Source organism: Telopea speciosissima, chromosome 11 (assembly GCF_018873765.1).
Source record: "Telopea speciosissima isolate NSW1024214 ecotype Mountain lineage chromosome 11, Tspe_v1, whole genome shotgun sequence".
NCBI classification, from domain to species: domain Eukaryota; kingdom Viridiplantae; phylum Streptophyta; class Magnoliopsida; order Proteales; family Proteaceae; genus Telopea; species Telopea speciosissima.
Genome location: NC_057926.1, coordinates 36,818,438 through 36,832,939, shown reverse-complemented (window position 1 = coordinate 36,832,939; position 14,502 = coordinate 36,818,438). Strand labels below are relative to the sequence as shown.

Below are 14,502 nucleotides of genomic sequence, written 5' to 3'. Positions count from 1 at the left end.
GTACCTATTGTACTTTCTTTATTTTATTTTTTTCCTTTTCTTCCATAAAAAAGGGAAGTAGTTTTCAATTGGGAGTGTGGCCTATGCCAACACTCCCATGTGTCTATCTCTCTCCTCCTCAAAATAAAGGGACAGAGTTGTCTTTTCATACAGGGAGGAGAGAGATAGACTCATCTCATGGGAGTGTTGGCGTAGACCCAGACATAGTTCGTTTCGCCAAAACATTATCAAATGGCCACTAGGAATCACTTATTTTTTTGGTGTGGGGGAGGGGAGATGAGAAATGTCTTGGCCTAAGATCAAACCTTCATATTTAGGCTGGCAGCCTAAGCTTTTCCTATTAAACCAAGCGACATCCCCTACTAGATGTAAATATGTACCATTCATACTTTCACATCCATCATAAAAAATCTTGTTTACCTTTAACAAGGCTCTTCCAACCCCATGTCTTGTACCAGCCAGAGCTTAACATTCCAAATCCCCAAGAAAATATTTTGCTTTCAATGCCCTAGCGCAAAATGAATTTCATTCTTTCATCAAATTTTCTTGATAGTTTTGCAAGTGGAAAAAGATGATCCACAGATTGAAATTCAAAACCATCATTTCCCTTCCTCAAAGTCAAAACACAGGCACTTCCAGTGTATTTAAAATTTGGCCAAATGTTTTTTGTACCGGAGGCGTAGGTTGCCCTAGACACATGAGGGTGGGCAAAATGACCATCCTGCCGCCCTAAAATCCAGGCCCATGCATCTGGGCGCAGACTGTGCTGCGGCACAGAAAACTTCAGCCCTTAAAATTTAATCCTTTTTAACATTTTTTGTGAGTGTGGGTGTGTGTGTGTGTGTGTGGGGGGGGGGGGGGGGGAAGGACCTGGCTCCTGTCCAGCCGTGGCGGGAGCTGGATGGTCCAGCCTCGCTAAACGATAGCAAAAATCAGGGATGGGGTGGTCATTTCACATGTGGGGCCCAGGTGGGATCCACCTGTGAAATGACCACCCCACTCTTGTTTTTGCAGTCATTTAGATGCTCCAGCTCCTGCCACGGCTGGACAGAATCCTTCTCGGAGGGGGGGGTCTTTATCAATCTTTAAGGGAGTGTTTCGTTGCCAAGAAAAGAAAATTTTTGTTTCATCGATACTTTTATCTTTTAGTGTGTGCTTGACTGACAAGTGATATACGTAGAACCAGTTCACCAATGAGCAGTTACCACATGGCAGAAAATCAAGCCTACAGGCATGAAATCAAACCCAACATGTGATTGGCCTACTAAAGCCTTGAGGAAACTGTTGAGATTTGATTCTCCACGCTAGCTCATGATCAAGACTTTCCACGATGGCTAACAAACCTGAGACTTTCTACGATGCCAATTACGAATAAAGACAAACCATTATGTTAGCAGTTCCTATGTGGACTCAGATCTACGTGGTTTGCATGAACTCAGGACTACATGAACTGAGGACATTCTTCCCTCGTCCGATAAATAGATCAACAATACTCAAAGTATGCAGGCGTGAAATCATCTAGCCTTGAGCCTACTGCTCTTTCTGCCCCTTCTCAACTGCTGTTTGTCAAGAATTCTGACTTAGACATCGGATAGTCCCTCCTCAGCCTTGTTTTCTTGACTCTGTGTGTGTGTAGATTCACCTCATGCAGATTTTCGCAACAACAATAAGAAAAGCAAATAAAAAAAAAATAATAAAAATAGCTTGTGTTGCTAATGGGATTTCATTCCCAGCTTGGGACAAGTGTTTCTCCTTTCATCCTTGGGGCCCTCTAACCAAGGGCTGTGGCACCAGGGAAGAGGGAGCACTCCTAATTCTATTACTATCACTCCTAAAAGCAACAAGCAAAGTTGGTTCTTTTAGATTTTAATGCACCCATCATGGAAGCATAATGCAAAAAAACTAAAGAAGTCCGCTGGTTGGTGAGATTTTCACAGGAGTGGAATATCCATCTACTAATGGATGATGCTTGCTAGAAGCCTAGAATACAGTACAATTAATGCAGAGCCACAAACCCTAGCAAACCCAGGCTTATAAAAATATACAATTGTTTCTAAAGGACTTCACGTACAAATTGAATTCCAAGTTGATGATCTTGTGTGTCTATTCTAGGCTATTCATTGTTCTCTTTGAGAGTAGGTACAAACGAGATGCCTGTGTGCTCCATAATTTTCACAGATAAGAAAAATCAAATATGACAAATCAATCTGCATCATCAGCAGTAAAGTCAGGCTCTGGAGGCTTTGGTACTTTCACCAACCCCATAGTAGCACTCTTGGAATTCCGACGAAGCTGGACTGCCCGTAGAGCATTCGCTGCAAAACGGGATGCAAGGATGGTTGCACCAAGACTGGATGAACCACTAGAAGCATTATCATCAGCCCTACCAAAACCACGACCTTCTTGTTCTACTTCGTCGTCGTCTTCTTGTTCTCGACGTCGAAGCTCTGCCAACTTCCTCTTGGAATACCGGCGCCAAGCAGCTTGGATAAAGCAGGCAGCCCATGTCCTCCACTGCTGTGAGTAAAAACGGAATGTGTGCTGAACCTGTCTGCTGTGCAGGCGCCTAAACTGACTAGCAACAAACTTCAACTCCTCAGCTATCAGGGCAAAAGCCTCCACCTCTGTTATAGCCTTCACTGTTCGGGTAGAAGATGGGAGGTTAGAACCAGATTTGGGATCCAATGCCCAGGTAAGGAGTTCTTCTCCACAGAAATCCCCTTCTTTCAGGAGACTCCGGTTGAAAAATCCACTTCTGCCACCATCGGTGGTCACACTCTCCAGGCGACCACGTATTATGAAAAGCATCTCATCCACTGGATCTCCTTCCCGGACAATGTAAGTTTTTTCTGTGTACAAACTAGGCTTCAGCCGCTCACAAATGGCATCCAACAACCGTTCATCCATATTGTCAAACAGAGGAACCTGTACAGTGAAGCAAATGAAAATTAATGAGGAAATATTGAAAGCAAACAATTCCATAGATCTATTCCTTTGTTGATGACTTTGTGTTAGTTTAAAAAAAGAAAGTTCAATATAGAGGTATATGGTAACATCTCCATTGTGAGACCCTCAATGCTAAAAATCATCCCATCCCACAAAGGAAGAAAAAGGCTAGAAGAAGAACAGATAAAATGAACAAGCACTTACCCTTCTCACCAAAGCCAAACACAGATGCCGTTTTATATCCCTCCTGAGATCCTTTGGTAGGTTCTGAACCAAGCTTTCTTCATCCACTCCACGAGTTTCCAACCACTTGTACTGATCATACCTCCTGACTCGCTCCCTGAGATCTTGTGGAAGCAAACGGTGATGCATCCACTGCTCTGAATCACGCCTTTTGACCCTCATTTCCTCAAGTCGGATACCAAGAGACTGAAGGTAGGTCTGTTGCAATAAGACAGTATGAGAAAAACTCAGGATTCTCACTGTCTTTAACATGTTACCATTTCCTTGTTCTCTTACAGTCATTAACAAGAACAAAATCCAGTAGAAGACGATTTGCAAGTATGAATATGCATGCCCAATACCCCAATTGTTGTCTTTGTTGCATGGTTCGAGGTCTCGTGAGATCTCGGCAATTGTATCGGTTTCGACAAGGGTCAAGTCGAGATAGGGTGTGAAATAAGAAGAATATATTTTCTTGGTCGAAATTTCAGTATCTCGCCGAAATGTTACAAAGTCAGTGATGTAGATTCATCACCAAATAGGGCTTGTTTGCTTAAGAATAAGTCTAGGGTGTTATATACATGTTTGGCCTTTGATCCAATGGGTTTTCTATGTAATAGGCCAGTTTTATGGGTCTAAAATATGTTAGTTAGGTTGCATAAGAGATTCCTTAATTTTATTTTTATGTAATTAGTGGTCATGTGATCACTTAAGTGATCATGTGACTTGGTTAAGTGGTCATGTGACAATTTAAGTGGTTCTGTGACTATTTAAGTTGGGCTGGATTAGGACTCTATAAGTCCAGCCATGTTTTGAGTCTATTTCCTTTGTTATTTCACTTTCCTAGTTGGTTTAGGTTACCTAATAGGTTAAGGATTGGGTTAGGTCTTTCCTTTTTAGTGTAGGAGTTATTTTTGAGTCTTTTATATAAGGTTGTAAGTGGGGGCAAGCATGGTACACAAACTTTGATATTAATGAAATGCTTTTGCTTCTCTTCTTCTCCATTGCAGTTTTTTGTCTTGTGTTTGATCAAGGCTGGTGGGATCGGTGTTTGATCCGATTGACACCTTGTGGTGGGAATCCCGGGTGGTTCGTTGGTGGGATTGGTGTTTGATCCAATCGACACCTTGCAGTGTGAAGCCTGGGTGGTTTTTTTGAAGCTTTCTTTTGGTGTTCTACGTGCAAGATTCAATTTTTATTCAAGTTTCTCCATTCAAACAAGCTGCTGCCAATCTCTGCAACAACAGTGAGTTTGAATCACCCATCCCCAACCTTTCTTCTTCTTATCCTCTAAACCTTTTCCCATAACCTTTCTTCTTCTTATCCTCTGGATGTTTCTTCTATCTAGAGATGCAATGGATAGTTGAATATCCGTATTCCACCCAAATTCATATCCATTCAATTGGATACTCATCTGAAAACTCGGCTATTTTACAAATTCAGATTTTTTTTTATTTATAATATCCATGAAGTTACCAGAAACGAATTTGGAAAGTATTATATCCGCTCCATAAATATCCGCTCTGTTTACATATTCAAAAATTCTATACATAAAGTAATAACATAGCACATGCGGTCATAACTGTATTAATATGGATTATATATAATCATGAAATTCATTCTCAAATCACAATTCCCAAACCTGTAAAATATCACTTCCTTTTGGTATTCTCTATGGAGAAGCTGTAGCCGGAAATAGTTAAAGCCCCTAATCCCTAGAATGCCGGTATTCATTATAATGCTTCCCTCTCCTAGTGCTGGCATTTCACTGAATAAATTAATGGATTCTCATGGATTTAATGAGAAGCAAAGTTGGGATGTGGACTTTGAATTTACACTGTCCCATGTCTAAGGATTAGGATTGCAGGGAGCATGGAATTTTCACTTTACCTCCCCCCCCCCTTTATTGTTCAAGAGTTTAGAATAGCATTAAGATGACACTTGGTCCAAATTATTCTCTGAAGGACCGCAGAGTTTTTCCTATTTTCTCTTCAAAGTAAATTTTCTGAATTATCCAATACATAGTTATCAAGGCGACGCCTAGGCGTCCAGGTTCATTGGTCGCCTAGGCGGGTGCCTTGCCGCCTTGATAACTATGATCTGATATCAGATACAAATATAATTCGGGTATCCATCAGTATAATGAATTTCAATGATGTAGATCACAGGTCCATGTGCAGCCGAAGGAACAAGTCCCAAAACCAGCCCAGTGTAATTGTGGGATTCAACTGCTGTGAGAGGCAACCTGACCTGATGATGTGGCGGGTTTTGTTAGTTCGATGGAGCATCTCATAAGGCAGCCCAAGTCCAGATTGCGTGGAGAAACATGAAGAAAGACAAAAACACTGTTCACATGAACAGTGTCACAGCCTATATTTTCTCAGTTTGGGAATACTTTTTAGTAGATCTGGTGGTCCCCATAGCCAGCTGGATGAGATCAGTTTGAAGACTCAATTGCCAATGCGTGGAGGACTCCTAAAAACAGCAATTTTAGATAGGTTTCTAATTAGGAATGTTAACAGGAATAAAATTAGAGCTGAATGCTTGGATAGTCTAAGGCAGACCCCAAGCAAAATATTTCTAATGAATAGAAAACAATACATGGACAGAAACTAAGCCGACATGGCTGTACATATCATAAAAGCAGTAAAAAATCCAGAATACCCCCACGGTATTCTGGCCCATACAATCCAACACTCCCCCTCAAGTTGGGGAATATATGTCATGCATGCCCCACTTGACTAAGATAGGAAGAAACACTTTGCCACTTAGTCCCTTAGTGAACACATGGGCTAATTGATCAGCAGACTTCACAAAGGGAACACAGATGAGTCCGGCTTCGAGCTTCTCATTGATGAAATGTTGGTCAACCTCCACATACTTAGTACGATCATGCTGGACAGTGTTATGAGCAATGCAATGGCTGCTTTATCATCACAATAAAGCATCATGGGAAGATGGACAACAACACCGATATCCTGCAACAATCCTCTAAGCCATAAAAGTTCACAGATTCCTTGTGCCATTGCACGGAACTCTGCTTCAGCACGGGACTTTGCCACAACATTCTGCTTCTTGCTACGCCATTTGATAAGATTCCCACCCACAAAGGAACAATAGCCAGAAATGGATTTTTTGTCAGTAGAGCCGGCCCAATCAGGAATCAGCATCAGTATAAGTTTCAACCTTCAGATGACCATTGGGAGATAAAAGGATTCCTTTTCCTGGAGCAGACTTCAAATATTGCAAAATATGAAGGACTGCCTCCATGTGAGAGGAAGGATCATGCATAAACTGGCTCACCAAACTTACAGCAATGGCTATGTCTGGTCGGGTGTGAGAGAGGTAGATTAGTTTGCCCACTAATCGCTGATAACGACCTTTATCAACAGGTTCACCCTCTTTCTCCTTAAGTCTTGTAATAGCTTCCATAGGAGTATCTGAAGGATGACAACCTAGCAGCCCAATCTCAGACAATAGATCTAGGATATATTTTCTTTGAGAAAGAAAGATGCCCTTTGAAGATCGAGCAACCTCTATCCCTAGAAAGTATTTCAGAGTTCCCAGATCTTTTACTTCAAACTCATGGCCAAGGAAGTGCTTCAATTTCTTGATCGCATCACCATCATTACCAGTGTTGAGTTTCGCCACTGGTGCGAAGGTCTCCTGACAGTCAACTCCATAAGTTTGAGTGAAGCCCTTTGCAACCAGACGTGCCTTATATCGATCCACTGTCCCATCTACCTTTTGTTTGACCATAGACACCCATTTACATCCAACTGGGTTTTTCCTTAGAGGAAGAGCTACAAGATCCCACGCATTATTTTTGTGTAGTGCCCTCATTTCTTCCAACATTGTTGCCACTTTCCATCTGTAGATGCTTCCTGCCAAATTTGAGGAATGAAAACAGAAGAAAGAGAAGATACAAATGCATGAAAAGAAGGAGAGAGAGAGCTATAAGAAATAAAACAAAATATGGGATGTAGAATGCAAATCCTAGTATCTTTGCGATCAGCAATGGGTAGGTCGGAAGAAGAGGGTTTACCAGGAGAGGAAGGATCTGGATCTTGAGCTGGCAACTGGATGGGTATTGGTGCTACAGTGGATTGAAGCTGCTCCCTTTTGGTGCTTCCCTTTTTATAGGTGATCATATTGGAGTTGTCAATCCTCTTCTGAAATTCACCAATAGTTCTCTGGACTGGAGTCAGCTCCCCCTGAATAGGAACATCAACAACACTCTTTTCCATGGTCTCTCCTTGTAAAGGATTCCATTCAGATGGGGGGGGGGGGGGAACAGCCAGAGGAGGCTGAGCGAGCCAAAGGAGGCCGGGCAGCGATCGAAGGCTTGGGCAGCGACCATAGGGGCTGGACAACGAAAAGGAGGCTGGGCAGCAGCCATAGGGGGCTGGACGGCAACCGTAGGGGCTAAAAGAGGAGGAACCTCAAAGGACAACACATCTTCACTAGAACTCTCCTCCTGAAGAGGGGGTGAAGAATAATAGGAAAGGGTCTCATAAAAAATAACATCCATATTGACCAAAGTACAGCGGGAAGGGGGATGGTAACATTTATAACCCTTCTGAGTTTGAGAATAACCCAAGAAAATACAATGTAATCCCTTAGGTTCAAGTTTGCCCGGAGATTTTGTATCCCTAGCATAACACACACAACCAAATACTTTGGGAGACACAACAAAGGAGGAATTCCCCACTAAAACTTTAGTTGGACTACGGGAGTCAAGAACCCGAGAAGGTAGGAATTCCCCACTAAAACTTCAGCTGGACTACGGGAGTCAAGAACCCGAAAAGGTAATCTATTGATGAGATAGGTTGCAGTGAGACAGCATTTCCCCAATATTGAGAAGGAACATGTCTAGCAAACATCAAAGCCCTGGCCACCTTTAACAAGGGGCGGTTTTTTCTCTCAACCACACCATTCTGGGCAGGGGTATCAACACAACTAATCTGGTGAACAATACGATGGTCAGCTAGGTATTTTTGAAATTGAGATTCTGTATACTCGGTTCCAATATCACTTCTCAATATTTTGAGAGTATCCTGGTGTTAGAGTTGTTAGAATATCTTGTATAGGGGTAGTTCTGTCACTGTCTAGTTATAAGACATGACTAAGTTGTATTTTTACTTTCTTGTCTTATTTCCTTTACCTCCCTAGGGAGGCTTGTGTAATTTGGAAGACTTAATTAATGAAGCTAATATGTGTGTTGAGAATCACTCAACACACATAATCGATTTCTCCCATTCTCTTCTCTTCTTCTTCCTCCCTCTTCTCTCCCTCTTCTTCTTGCTGTAAACTTCTTCTCTTACCAGATTCGATCTACCTTTAAGTTTTAACTTGGTATCAGAGCCAACATCTCTGGTTTGAGAGTCGGCTGAGCTCAGTGATCATCTTCTCCTCTCTTTGGAACCCTATAAATGTAAACAGGGTTCCATTAGAGGCTATATATGTGAGATACTATACTCCTTACAGTCTTGGGAGTGGTATTCTCTAAGTTAGAGAGAGTTTAGTAGCTGCTGAGGGTGATTTGAAGCTATGGAAGAAGACTGCCAAGTTACCGCCAGCCTATGAAGTTTCTTCTTGGTTCTCCTTCTCTTCTCCATAGCTTGGCATAAGACCTATTGGAGCTGCATCGTCTAGGGGTGTTGTTTCAGACCCCAAATCTCTTGTTTGTTGAAAGGGAATGCTACTTAGCTTCAGATGTTTTGAAATCTTGAAACAGACCTGTTTTCCGCCACCTTGGGTCTCATTCGATCCTACCTTTGGCAGCTTGGCTGGCCTTGGAACTTGTCCCATTTATGTCGTATGGGAGTGTATTTTTGAAGCCCTAAGAGCCTGCTCTTGAAGGTGGAGGATCAGAGGACTGCTACTGATTTTTCCTTGCTGCTATACAGGTATCGGTTGCTCTGTTTTTGCCTTCTTTGAGGCTTCATTGTATTGGATGACTAATGTGATTGAGAATGGAATGCTTTGCATCTTGATGCACTTATTGGGTGTTAGGAACTAAAGGTTCTTTCTTGCTAGAAGAATTTGGTTTAAGTTATGCAATTTTTTTGCTCTTTATATGCTTCTGTTTCTTAAGCTTGGTCTCAGCCTAGTGGTTTGGTTGATTGAGTACCATTTGTGTATTGGTTTGCCTCCTTGGTTGGGTTGAGTATATTCCCCACTTGCGCAAACAACCTATCTTGATTGTTGAAGTGTTTGCATATTATGTCCACTGTGTCTAGACAAGATTCTGAGGTCAGTGGACCAATTACAGCCGGCAGCCCAAGTGGTGGTTTCTCAACCATGGCTTCCTTTGATAACCCCAACACCCAGATCTCGGTTGTGAAGTTGGACAATACCAACTATTTGGATTGCTCCCGTTCTGTGAAGTTGTCCCTACGTAGTAGAGGAAAGTTGGGGTACATTACTGGATCTATCACAGCTCCTGCTACAACCGATCCAGGCTATCTCAAGTGGGAGACTGAGAACTCCACTGTGATGACTTGGCTGATATTCTCCATGAAACCTGAGATAGGTCGGAGATTTATGAGTAAGGAGACTGCAAAAGATATTTGAGACAGTGTATCCAGAGTTTTTGATAGAGTTGGAGATTCAACAAAAGTGTATCAAATTCTCCAAAAGATCATTCATATGAAACAGGGGGATAGGAGTATATCTGAGTACTACACCTCTGTTATTAGCTTGTGGGAGGAATATGATCACTATAACAATCTCTAGTTGTCCAATTCTGATGATTAGGCAAAGGTGTACCAAAGCCAAGAAAAGGACAGGATCCTTATTTTGCTTGGTGGTCTCAACCCTGAATATGAGCCTCTTCGCCTGTAAATCTTAGGGAGATCTCCCTTCCCATCTCTGGATGATGTGTGCAGTTATTTGCAAAGTGAGGAAACCCTGAGGACCACTATGGATATTGTACCATCAACAGAGAGGTCTGCTCTTGTTTCTAGTTCCCACAGAGATTGGAAGAGTGGGGGGAAAGGCCAAGGCCATCTCGTGGCGATCACCGTGAGAGATACAAGTGTGACCATTATGGCAAGCTTGGACATACCAAGGACCGGTGCTGGGATCTTCATGGGCAGCCCCCTGATATGCGTGGTGGTTCATCTAGTGCCTGTGGAGGCAAGCGAGGGGGAGCTAAGGCTCACTCTGTGACATTTGAGTCTGAGCCACTTGGACCGCAGCCGACTCCTGATTCCCTCTCACAGGATGATATTGCAGCCCTACGTCGGTTGATGTCTCACCTTGGAGGGTCAGCTACTGGTTCTACCTCTAGAGGGTTTACTACGTCTGCCTCAGCTCTGCAGGTCTCATCTGCTACCCCTACTGCACCCACCTGGATTATTGACTCTGGAGCCTCTGATCATAGGACTAGTATGTCCCAGTACTATGATTCCTATTCCATTTGCTCTGGCCGGGACAAGGTAAGGGTTGCTGATGGTTCCCTTTCCTCTGTCTCTGGTAAGGGTAATGTGCGGGTTACTCTTTCTATTTCCCTTGAGTCTGTCCTTCATGTTCCCGATTTTGCTACTAACCTATTATCAGTGAGTCACCTAACCAAATTCTTACACTATTGTGTCACTTTCTTTCCTTCTTATTGTGTTTTTCAGGATTTGGAGACAAAGAGGGTTATTGGCAGTGGGACTGAGAAAGGAGGACTCTATCTTCTTGAGCCACGATTACCTGCTCAATCTACTGCTGTAGCTTATGTTTGTGGTCGGAATGACCGTAGTACTTTGGATTCTGTTATGCTTTGGCATTAGCGTTTGGGTCATCCCTCTTTTGTTGTTATGAGGAGACAGTTACCCCACTTGTTTACTTCTTTTCCTGCATCTTATGTTTTTCAGTGTGAATCTTGTATTTTTGCTAAACATTGTCGCACATCTTATCCTTATCGTGGTAATAGATCTACTGAACCTTTTTCCCTTGTTCATACTGATGTTTGGGGGCCATCCCCTACTACTTCTTTATCTGGATTTCGTTATTTTGTTTCCTTTGTGGACGACTATTCTCGGTCTACTTGGACTGTTCTGTTGAAACAAAAGAGTAATGTTTGTGATGCTTTTAAGGATTTTTATCACCTTATCAGTACTCATTTTGGTACTCCCATCAAAATTGTTAGATCTGATAAGGGGGGTGAGTACATGTATGGGGGTCTCCAACAGTTCTTTTCTGATAATGGCATCATCCATCAACTAGCTTGTGTTGACACCCCACAGCAAAATGGGGTGGCTGAACGCAAAAACCGCCATTTGCTGGAAATCACCAGGGGTCTTCTCTTTGGTATGCACGTGCCTAAGACCTTCTGGTCTGCTGCACTTCTTACCGTTGCCTTTCTTATTAATCGGATGCCCACTCCACTCCTTGGCTCCAAATCCCCCTGGCTCTTCTTTCTCCTCAATCCTTAGTCTTTCCCTTGTCTCTACGAGTCTTTGGTTGTGTTTGTTATGTACATGTCAATAAATCAGCCCGCACCAAACTTGATCCCAAAGCCCTCAAGTGCATCTTCTTGGGCTACTTTGATTCCACCAAAGGGTATAAGTGCTACCATCCTCCTTTCCGAAGGCGATTTCTCTCCAAAGATGTCACCTTCTTTGAGTCTATTCCTTTTTTTTCTTCTTCCCCTCGCCATTCTGTTCAGGGGGAGAGTACTAGCAGTGAATAGAATGCGGATGTCATTCCCTTTCTATCTCCCTTGCCTACCTCCACTTCCCCATTCCTATTTGATATTGGAAAGTACAAAGAAGTGGATGTTGTTGGTATTGATGCTAGCAGGGAAACAGAATACAAGGGTATGAGATTCAAAGAAGATGTTGTATTCACAAGAGGTGAATCCTTGTTGAATGGAAAAGGGAAGCAACCATGGTATAAGCAACCCTGCCAAAATCCCTCTTTGGATCCACATCCTCAGCTTCATCCTCCTCACTCAGGTAATTCCTCTCCTTCTGAACTAGATCTTCCCATTGCTATGAGAAAGGGGAAGAGAACCTGTACTAACCCCATAGCCCAGTTTGTTTCCTATGACTCCATTTCTCCTACAGGTGTTGCTTTTTCCACTGCTCTTGAGTCTTCTTCCATTCCCAAAAATGTCATAGAGGCCTTATCCAATCCAAAATGGGTGCAAGTAATGACTGAGGAAATGGTGGCTCTAGAAAAGAACAATACTTGGACACTTGTTGATCTTCCCAGGGGGAAAACTCCAGTTGGATGCAGATGGGTTTATACAATCAAGTATAGATCAGATGGTACAGTGGAAAGGTACAAAGCTCGGCTGGTTGCAAAAGGGTATAGTCAGGTATATGGCATTGACTACCAGGAGACTGTTGCCCCTGTAGCCAAGCATAACTCCATCAGGGTTCTTCTTTCAGTAGCAGCCAATAAAGATTGGCCAATGTACCAATTAGATGTGAAGAATGCATTTCTTCATGGAGATTTAGCAGAAGTAGTATACATGCAGCCTCCACCTGGTTTTAAGTGTCCCTTAGCTGAAGGAAAAGTGTGTTTGTTGAAGAAAGCTCTCTATGGCCTAAAGCAGTCTCCTAAGGCCTGGTTTGAGAGATTTCGATAAGCCATTCTGAAGAATGGGTATTATCAGAGTCAAGCTGACCACATCTTGTTTATCAAGAGAGGTAATGGTACAGTTACAGCCCTCATTGTCTATGTTGATGACATTGTGGTGACTGGGAATGATGTTGCTGAGATAAAGAGATTGAAGTCTTATCTGGCTAAACAGTTTGAGATCAAAGACCTTGGACTCTTGAAATACTTCTTGGGTATTGAGGTATCTAGATCAAGGAAACGGATCAACATTTGCCAAAGGAAATTTGTCTTGGATCTTCTGAAAGACACAGGGATGATGGGGTGCAAACCAGCTACTTCCCTCATTGATCCGAATCATAAACTTGGTGATGAATGTGGTTCTTCTCTTATAGATGCAAGCAAGTACCAAAGGTTAGTTGGGAAACTAATCTATCTCTCCTTGACTCGAGCAAACATCTCTTATGCAGTTGGAGTGGTGAGTCAGTTCATGCATGCTCCCAGGAGTGGTCATCTGGATGCAGTGTATCGCATCATTAAATACTTGAAATCCTGTCCAGGAAAAGGTCTTCTATTTGCCAGGCATGACCATTTGCAGATTGAAGGCTACACAGATGTTGATTGGGCTGGTTCAGTCTCTGACAGGAGATCTACTTCTGGGTATTGTACCTTTGTGGGTGGTAATCTAGTTACCTGGAGGAGCAAGAAACAACCAGTTGTTGCTCGATCCAGTGCTGAGGCCGAGTTTAGGGCCATGGCCCATGGAGTATGTAAGCTTATATGGCTGAAAAGACTTCTTCAAGACTTGAGCTTTGAAACTGAAGGGCCAATGAGACTTTATTGTGACAACAAAGCTGCCATAAGCATTGCCCATAATCCGGTTCAACATGATCGAACCAAGCATATTGAGGTTGATCGTCACTTCATCAAAGAGAAGCTGGACTTTGGGTGCATTTGTACTCCCTTTGTGAAGGCAGGTGATCAAGTAGCAGATATCTTCACCAAAGGTCTCTCCTAGTCTATTTAGTACTCTATTGTGCAAGCTGGGAATGTATGACATTTATTCTCCAGCTTGAGGGGGAGTGTTAGAGTTGTTAGAATATCTTGTATAGGGGTAGTTCTGTCACTGTCTAGTTATAAGACATGACTAAATTGTATTTTTACTTTCTTGTCTTATTTCCTTTACCTCCCTAGGGAGGCTTGTGTAATTTGGAAGACTTAATTAATGAAGCTAATATGTGTGTTGAGAATCACTCAACACACATAATCGATTTCTCCCATTCTCTTCTCTTCTTCTTTTTCCTCCCTCTTCTCTCCCTCTTCTTCTTGCTGTAAACTTCTTCTCTTACCAGATTCGATCTACCTTTAAGTTTTAACTCCTGGAACTGAATTTGGACCATTTTAGGAAAACATTCAAAAACCTGATTTTTTAAGTGTAAAAGATACACCCAGGTGTGCCTAGAGTGATAGTCAATAAAAGAAACAAACCAATGATGACCAAAAGGAGATGTTTTACGACTAGGACCCTAAACATCAAAATGCACCAATTGAAAACAAGAAGAACTCCTTTTATTTGATAAAGAATAAGTTGAACGTGTCTGTTTTGCCAGAACACAAGCCTCACAAAAAAAGTCATCCTTATTACATTTGGTGACCAAACTAGGAAATGAATGTGCTAAAATTCCTAATGGAGGGTGACCTAATCTAGAGTGCCATTGGTAAAGTTCAGAAGAGACCAAGGAGTTCTGATGTGGCGGAGAAGATAATGGTGGTGGAGAT

The 14,502-nt window shown here is 42.5% G+C and overlaps 1 protein-coding gene across 1 annotated transcript in view; it reads right to left on the bottom strand.

Annotated features, from left to right (window-relative positions):
* Positions 1-1,986: 1,986 nt before the first annotated feature.
* The window catches only part of LOC122646087 (probable cyclic nucleotide-gated ion channel 5), a 110,091-nt gene continuing 97,575 nt past the window's right edge, over positions 1,987-14,502 (bottom strand). The window contains exons 7-8 of the mRNA XM_043839562.1: positions 3,151-3,387; positions 1,987-2,925 (exon numbers count right to left, since the gene is read on the bottom strand). Of these exons, the coding sequence (XP_043695497.1) occupies positions 2,203-2,925; positions 3,151-3,387 (960 nt within the window). The 3' untranslated portion in view covers positions 1,987-2,202. The remainder of the gene's footprint in view (positions 2,926-3,150; positions 3,388-14,502) is intronic.